Source organism: Mus pahari, chromosome 6 (assembly GCF_900095145.1).
Source record: "Mus pahari chromosome 6, PAHARI_EIJ_v1.1, whole genome shotgun sequence".
Taxonomy (NCBI): domain Eukaryota; kingdom Metazoa; phylum Chordata; class Mammalia; order Rodentia; family Muridae; genus Mus; species Mus pahari.
The window spans coordinates 1,167,310-1,176,280 of NC_034595.1; the positions used below are offsets into that span (position 1 = coordinate 1,167,310).

The 8,971-nt window shown below is 50.7% G+C and overlaps 1 protein-coding gene across 1 annotated transcript in view; it reads right to left on the reverse strand.

The window, feature by feature from the left end:
• Coro2a (coronin 2A) overlaps nucleotides 1-8,971 on the reverse strand; it is a 53,313-nt gene that overhangs the window by 24,152 nt on the left and 20,190 nt on the right. The window contains exon 2 of the mRNA XM_029540199.1: nucleotides 1,368-1,568. Within this exon, the coding sequence (XP_029396059.1) occupies nucleotides 1,368-1,568 (201 nt within the window). The remainder of the gene's footprint in view (nucleotides 1-1,367; nucleotides 1,569-8,971) is intronic.

The following is an 8,971-nucleotide window of genomic DNA, read 5'->3' on the forward strand; positions in this document are numbered from 1 at the left end:
CTGCATCCTAGGTGCTCATCTGTAACCCCAGCGACTGCATCCTAGATGCTCATCTGTAACCCCAGAGCCTGCATCCTAAGAGATCAGAGGAGGAGACAGAGAATCCCCAGACGCTGGATTTCCGGCTAGCCTGGAGTAAGCTGCACAGTGCTAGAAACAATAATGAAGACCCTGCCTCACCTCACGAGGCTGGGGCATGAGAACTGGCTCCTGGAAGTTGCCTTTGGATTTCTACATTTGCATTGTGGCATGCATGTCCGCCCCCATAAGCACCCCACAGAGGAATATACACACAACAAATAAACAAACAGCAATAACAAAATAAGCAAATTTTCATTTCGATCCCCCATAGGCTTATAAATTATTTAGAAATGTGGCCCAGAACTCTAACTCACACTCAGGAGGTCAACTGAGGAGGATGAGGCCAAGGCCAACCTTGGCGACACAGGGAATTCCAGAGCTGGGCTACAGGAGACCCTGTCGCAAGCAAGCAAGCAAGCAAGCAAGCAAGCAAGCAAGCAAGCAAGCAAGCAAGCAAGCAAGCAAGCAAGCAAGCAAGCGAGCCAGCCAGCCAGCCAGCCAATACTGGGCACATGGGCTTCCTTTAGCCGGTCTGCTGTTTCTGGTTTCTCTACCTGCTGCTTTGTGACGAGGGGAGCTATCTCTGAAGTCATCGCCCTCCAGGCTTTGACTGCACAGGCCCTTCCGTCCCTATCTAAGTCTGTGGGCTCCTTCCTGTGGCTGGGCTTCCTCACCTCTCCTACCATGAGTTGGAGTTCAGCCTGGGACCCGCCCCCCGCCTCTTCCTGAGTTCTGCTGAAGGCAGGCTAAGCACTCGGATCCCACAAAGATCCCCTTTAGGGTAGATCTATATGAAGATGTCACTCTGTGGGTCCAAACACTGGGTAACAGCAATAGCTCCTGGTGCAAGCATGCTCTCACTGCTGCCTCTAGGGATACGTGTCCCCCTTCTGCCTATTGGTTTTGGGCTTCCCACTCTCGCCTCTTGACAAGGGGAGGTGGCTTCAGCAATCTCCCCAATTTCAGTTGAGCCCAGCTAATTGTTCTTACAAGTATACTTCATTCAAGAGAGAAAAATTTGGAAGTGAGCACTCTTCTTGGATGGACAAGAGAAGGGCCTATAAGTGGCTGGACCAGCTGCTGAGAGCTCAACTCTCAGGATGTCGACTTTTCCCAAGAAGGAGACCAAGAAGAGTCAAAGAACTGGCTGACATAAGTAAGCTCACACAACTAGGAAAGCAGGCCAGGCCTTCAGTCATCTCTGACTGGAGACCTGGGCTCCCCATCTTGTCCATCTGTCCCGTAGACCTCTGGAGGCTGGGCCCCATGATCACTGGGGTCCTTACCTGGTGCAGGGGGATGACAAGGAAGGCGCCCCCGCCGGCACATTCCGTGACCACAGCGATGAAGTGGGGGTTCACGGCACAGAAGTGGTTATCGTGGACGCTGCGTGTGATGGGCACAGAGTCGTAGCAGTTCTCTTTGCTGGCAGGCTTGCCGTAGACGTGACGGAACTTGGAGCTGCGGTATTGGGGGTGCCATGACATCTGTAGGGGATGGAGGGACCGAGAGTATAAGGCTCACTGCCTTACCATGGAACACAGTGAGACTACTGAGCAGGCACAGCCTGGCCAGAGGTCTGGTTTCATTGCTGATTCTTTTTGAGGCAAGGTCTTAGACCAGGCTGGCCTGGAACTCACATTATAGCCCAGGATGGTCTAGAACGCATGATCATTTTGCCTTAACCACTTGAGTGCTAGGATTATAGGTTGTGCCACCAAGCCTGGGGATTGTGGTCAGTTCTGCAAAGGCCGTGGTCCCCTCTGAGGCAGAGCCAGGTGAGCAGGCTATCACTGTGGTTACAGAGGAGGCTATTAGTCAGGGCTATTGATCTGTTTGCTGATACATTAAGGCCTTTCCATTTTTTCAAGTATGAACCCCCAAAACAGAGGGGCCACAGAATATTTGCTACAGCCCCTACCCCAACTTTTCTCACCAGACAAGTTTTCCTGCCAATTAAGTGAGAAGTGTTGTTCTCTGAGACCAGCCAGTCTGGCCTTCAGTTCCAACTTTGTCATGCTATGACTTAACCCTTGGCGTCTCCATTGTCTTTTCCATAAAGAGGGACAACACAAGTCTGTCTCATAGACTTGTGTCTCCCCTCTGGAAAAGGAGCTGTTGGCCCCCATGAAGGAAGCCACCCAGTCCAGAGCATCTTGACCATGTCTGTCAATACCTATCTGCTCCACCCCGTCCTTATTTCTATTGCCAAGGTTTGTCCAGACCTTTGAAATGGGGAAGAGGTCACAGAAGTGGGGGGGGGGGTGGCATCTAGTGAGGTCAGGGCATGGGAGTGTCCGTACTGTGTGCCACGACCCCACCCGGCATTCACATTTGTCACAGAGCTCTTGGGGTGCTGGCATTGTCCCAGGTGTGTCTGGGACCTTCTGCACAGGGACCCTGTTTGCATGAGGCTTTAGTGACTCAGCATCTCGGCAATGGTTCTGCTTGCCCTGCTAGCAGGCACATGTCTGCACCGTAGGCGGGGCCTGCATCCCTCCCTGGCACCTTCTTGGGAGTGGCAATGGGACAGCTTTCACTTTGCCATTCAGTGTGTGCCCTGTCGCTTTATGCAATGGGGGCTGGGAATCTCCACCCTGAAAAGGCTTTAGTTGGCTCTAGGTTTAACTTTCCTGGGAGTTATTTCCCAAAGTCTGGCTATGGACCAGCTGGAGACTGTCTCATCCCCTACAACCTTCCTGAGGTGGGGGAGTCCTGTCCATATTTGAGGGTGGGAAACGGAGGTGCAGAGGAAGCTATGATCGAAACTGTACAGATATGAGCCGAAAATGTGGGAAGTCGAAGCTTATCTATCTTCTTCCTATGAGGGATGTGTGTGGGGTGTGTGTGTGGTGTGTGTGTGTGTGTGTGTGTGTGTAAGGGTACTGTTGTTGGTGTTGAGTGTGGGTGAGCAACAGATTTTCCTGCCTGCTCTCCATGGCCCCCTTCCTCACCCAGCCCTGCAGGTAGCGGGTATGGAACCCAAGTTGGGATGGGCAGAGGTCTTCCAATGTCGTGTTCCCTGGTGCCACTGTGGGTGGCTTCCCGGTGATTAGGTAGGACATTACCTGATTTGGTTTGAGCACAGGTGGGCTGGGCCGGAGTTTGCTGTTGCCATTCCACATCTGCTAGCTCAAGTTTTTCTTTTGTTTCTTCCTCTTAAAATCTGACCTTGTGGGCACAGAGGCCGCTCCCTGTAAGTGCTTTTGGGGAGGGTCTGAAGCACCACCTTCTATCATAGCCTGGGTGGTAGAGTGAGATTAGAAGGGCAAGATAGGTGTGGGGCGGCTGTTCCTAACCCCAGCGTGGGGGCCAAGAGCTTAAAGTCAGCTCCAGCTACACAGTGAATTCAAAGGCTAGCCTGAGGTACACAGCAAATTCAAAGACTAGCCTGGGCTACTCTGCAAAACCCTGTCTCACAAAACCAAACCAAACCAAACCAAACCAAACCAAACCAAACCAAACCTTTATTTGAACGTGATCTTCAAAGACCAATAAAACCAAAGACCAATAGCGCAATAAAACCTGACTAGCGGTGCACCCCGCACAGACACAAAAATCCTTGGCTCTTACCCCACAGAGTACTTCATGGCCCTGACCACGCATGTGTCCCAACCGTGATGAGAACTCTCCCCTGAGGGAGTCGGAGAACAACTTTTGGTAGATGTCTCTCTCTTTCCAGTTTCTACCACGATGCCACAGAGGCTCTCAAGCTTCCAGCTGATTCTCCTGCCTTTGCCTCCCATCTCACTGTGGAGGTGGTGGCACGGTGGATATGTGTGCGCTGTAGCATCTAGCTTTTTACGCTGGTTCCAGGCGTTGAACTCAGGCCAACAAGCTTGCAAGGGAAGCTATTTTACCTGCTAAGCCATTTTGCCAAGTCTCTTTTTAATACATCCAGAATCCCTAGTGAGGGCTCAATCCATACCAGATGGGGTGGGACAGCTAGCCTGTGGAGCCAATCAGAGAGCCTTAGGAGTCTCCCCTCCCCCCAGGTCAAGGCTGCCTCTGCTCCCCCAGGTCTTTCTCACAAGGAAGGAGGAGGAAACCACAGGTCCCGGCTCCTTCTGGTAAAAGTTTCCTCAGTACAGAGTCTCTCAATCTGAGGCCAAGCCCTAACTGAAGCCACAACTTCTTGGCATGAGGCATCTTAAAATTCTGCTTTTTCTAGACCAGCAATGATCTCAAGTGTCACAGGGACTCAGGCAACTAGGACCCCAGTTTCTGCCCCCTATTTCAAAGGAAGAAACCTAGTAGTTCCTCAGGACAGTGACCAACTGTACCAGTCTGCCAGGAACCATGGACGGCCCTGGACAAGGACTTCTTGTGCTATAGCTAAAGAGCGAAGGTTCAAGACCAGCCTGGAAAATGTAGTAAGAGTCTGCTTTAAGATAAAAACATGAGAAAAGGGTTGGGTGTGGCCACTTGACATCTGATTCTCACACTGGGACGGCTCAGGTACGACTGCCACAACTTTGAGGCTAGTGTGGACTACATAGTGAGATCCCCATCTCAGGAATGACAAGTAGGGTTTGAGGAGACAGCTTAGTGGCAGGACACTTACCTATCATGTGCAAGTCCCTAGGTGTAATATCTAGGACTGCAAGAAAAATAAAAGCAAACCTAAAACCCCAAACCTGAGGATATTCCAGGTAGACAGGGACAAGTTCGTCGCTCTACCACAGTCGATGGGTAAGTCCCTGAGAGCCCTGACTTTGACAACTTGCCTGTGAAAGAGAAAGCTATGGAAACGAGGGAGCCCAGCATCCTAAACCTGAGACTAGAACATTCTAAAGCAGAAAGTTCCAGAAGGTTTGTAAAGAGGTGACTATGATTTCATTCAATCACCAGTCCCTACCCAGGGCTGGCTCCGGGCTTACTTAGTGCCCAGGGCTGGGGAGCAAGAAATGAACGTCTGGGTCACTGCTCTCACATCACTTCTCTCTGAGATCACCCCTTTTGTGGAAGTGCCAAATCTGAGAGGAGCCGTGATGGTAAACCTGAGGGCTGATGATAGGGTTGGCGTGGCTGGAGACTCAGAACTCTGGGATCGACTCAGAACACTGGCTGGACATAGAGGTTCAAGCCTCTAATCCTAGCACTTGAAAGGCTGAGGTGACAGGTATACAAGTTCAAGACCTGCCTGAGCTACAGAATCACCTTCCCTCCAAAAAAGTAAAAAACAAAAAACAAAAATAAAAACAAAACAAAACAAAATCCAGCACATCTTCAGGTCCCCAGGAGAGTCCTGTGTGTATTTAGTACAAAGATAAGAGGGACTTCCAGGGACTGTGGGCACAGCAGCTCATGGTAGTCTCCAAAGAGTGACATCACCAGAGAGCTTGCCAAAACCCTATGTTCTTGGGCCCTGCCCCGCCCCACCCAGACAGAATCTGGCACCCCAGGATGCAGGGCAGAACCTGCTGTATCTTAATTAGTCTTCCCCACGGGCTCATGCTCTGTAATCAAATCTGAGTCTCGAAAATATAATGGAGCCCTGAAAACACGGGTCAAGCTAAGAAGCATAGCAGCTAAAAACAAAAGCAGCCATTTTATGTCCTGCTCCTTACAAAGGAGACCTTGCTAAAACCTGAACCCAGCGCCAAGCAAGTCAGTGTTCCTGTGTACACTGTCACACCAAGCTGGGTGCAAAGTGTTCACCAGGAAGCCATCGACAGGCTCCAGAACACGGGGAAATCCCGTGTGTTGGATTTTGTAAGTTTTAACAACTCAAAATGACTCAGAGTACCAAAGAACCAGAACTGTAAAACGCTTTGGAAAAACTAAAGACCAAAATACTAGATTTGGTGGTGACCCAAAGCAGTCAACAAGACAAAAGTCGAACTGGACTCAAGGGCTTAGTGAAGATGTAAAATGTTCGTGTATCAAGGACACCATCAGTCGGATAAGGGCAGTCCGAAGGATGGGGAGATATCTGGGGTGTGGATTTGGAAAGGGTTGACAAACAGAACAAACAGAATCCTAAAAAAGGACAGAGAGTCCACCTGGCTTGGTGGCAAACACCTGTAATTCCAGCACTCAGGAGGCAGGGGGATTTCTGTGAGTCAAGGCTAGCCTGGGCTACGAGTGAGATCCTGTCTCAATAGAGTAAAAACGAAATGTGAAAAACTGCCTGGTTTCTTCAACAAGTGACAGGGCCAAGGGAACCGGTCCAGACTGGAAGAGACTTCATGGGTGGGGTGCAACATGGAGTTCCATGGCAAACCCAGAATCCTGCTTCACACCATTCAGCCACAGAAACCCAGTCTGAAGCAACTGGAATGACAATATTAATGTCACTAGCTGTCTTTAGGGGTGATGGCGACACCGTGGCTATCAGTCTGATCGGAGAGATATAGGCTTAACTGTCATAGATTTAATCATTCAGCTCCGGGGCTGACTCTGAAATAAGCCCAGGGGCTAGAGATGTGGCCTTCTTAGCATGCAAAAGCTCCGGGGTTGTATCCTCAGCACCACACGATACCTGCCTTTCCTGAACTAAGTCAAATGATTGGCCCGTAGCCCAAACGCTGCGGTCTCAGCGAAGGTTTGTTAGATGAGCGCTGTGCTGTCTAACTTATGTGTGAATCTCAGGCCAGCCCTACGGAAGTGTTGGATCTGTTTGTGAGTGGCTCAGCTTCTCTCTCCAGCTCAGTCACGGGCTAGCCGGGTGATACTAGGTGAGATCCTGACCCTCTTCGGGTCTCACCTTCCTCGTCTGTAAAGTGAGGAGATCTCATTACTGTGGGGTTGCTGCAGGGTTGTGTGTACGCCTGGAACGTCCCCAACACATGGCACGAGAGTAAGCGGTAGCCACTTACTGCAGGTTGTTGTCCTGTCTGATGTTACTGATGGGGAAAGAGATGTCTGTAAGTTGCTAGGAGGTGGCAGAGCTGTGGTGCCATTGGACGGCATGGTGATGACATCCTATGATCACTCCATTCGGAGACAGGCGTGGCCGCTGAGCCCTGGGGTGTCTGCTCAGTTGAATTTTAGGTTTTATGTAATGTGAGCTTTCATGTTAGTGTAGACATTGTGTGTTTTGAGATCCAGCGTGGGCCTCCACCTTCCTGATGCTGCGGTCTCGCGTTGAGGTGACCCCCTAGCTGCTACTTTGCAACTGTCATTTTGCCGTTATGGATTGTGATGTACCTCTCTGTGTTTTCTGATAGTCTTAAGTGATCCCTGTGGGAAGGTCTTTTGACTCCCCAAATGGGTCACAACCCACAGGTTGAGAACCACTTTTCTAAAGACTTCTGTTGGGCAGAGCCCTTAGTCGGGATGAAAAACCTTGCAGTCTCCTGCCAGCGCCTCTCCCCACCTCCTACCGGGCTACTCTACTATAATGTGTGGGGCTGCTGAGGACTGGGCCTGGAGCCTTTATTATTATTATTATTATTATTATTATTATTATCATTATTATTATTATCTTTTCGAGGCAGAGTTTACATCCCCCAGGCTAGCCTTCAACTATGGATCTAGCTGAGGATGACCTTGAACTCCTGATCCTCCAGCCTTGACCGCCTGAGCACTGGGAATATTGTTGTACAGCACAAAGCCTTAGTTGAGACCACCACATTTGGGCTCCAGGCCACTCACTTGACTTAGTTCAGGAGAGGCACATGTCCTGTGTTGAGCATTTGGATCTGAGAAGATATTCCAGATATTCTGGAAAGTGGCCTCTCTGCATGAGCAGCTTGAGGGTCTGACCCTTGGCACCCCACAGAAGTATGGACACACAGACACACCTATGTTCAAAACTAAGGACCATCTGGTCAGGAAGAGTTCAAAGATGGTGGCTTTACAAGCTTCCACCTGTGCCCCGTGGGCTTCAGGGAGGTGGAGGGTTAGGGAAGCCCTCTGGTTTGTCTGTCAGCACAGCCTCAGGCAGATTCTGGGATCCCTCCATGGCATCAAGCATCCCAGTGTAGGCACAGGCACCCTGTGGCCAGCAAATGCACACAGAATCAAGCCCAGTTCTCAGGTCGCTTGGCTGCCTCCCCTACCCCTCCATCCTTCTGGTCTGCCAGATGCCTCCCACAGGCCCATAGAAAACACAGATTGAAGCTGGTGGCAGCCAAGAGAGAGCCTTTCTTCTTGACGAGATTAGGCTTATCAGGAGAGAGAGCCTCCCCCCCCTCCCCCTCCCTCTGTCCAGAGCTGGGGCTAGCTGGCAGGGCAGCTCCAGAGATGACCAAGGCATCTCCAGAAGCTGAGTCCTGTTCACGCCCTGCAGCTCCAGTTGCTGTGTTCTTGGGGAGGGGTCTGTGTTTCTCCCATAAACCCCACCATGAACCCCCCTTATTCCTCAAAGGCTTCTGCTGGATTTGGAAGGTGGGTCCCATGCCCCCCCTTTTTGTGCTGTCTTCTCTGTACCCCTGAACACCATGCCTTTGGATACCCAATCTTGGTACATACCTCTTCCCCCTGAATGGTCTGGAATAAAGCCATAAGGGCCAGGTCTTTTGGCACTCTCTGGGCTCTGAAGATGCCCCTACCTCTTGTCCTCCTTTTGCTCCAGGTTCCAGCACAACACCCCCATGCCAGATCATCCCATTGTATGAAGTACTCATCTTTACACTTGGGGTGGGGTGGGGTAGCCAAAGCATGGAGAGAAGTACCAGGTTCAAGACTGTATTCTGTTGGTGGACCCACACTTAGCATCTCCCTGTTCTGTTCCGTGCCCCCAACTCTCTTCTCTTCTCTTCTCTTCTCTTCTCTTCTCTTCTCTTCTCTTCTCTTCTCTTCTCTTCTCTTCTCTTCTCTTTCTTCTCTTCTTCTATTTCCTTTTCCTTCCCTTCCCCTTCCTTCCTTCCTTCCTTCCTTCCTTCCTTCCTTCCTTCCTTCCTTCCTTCCTTCCTTCTTCTCTCTTTCTTTCTCTCTCCTCCCT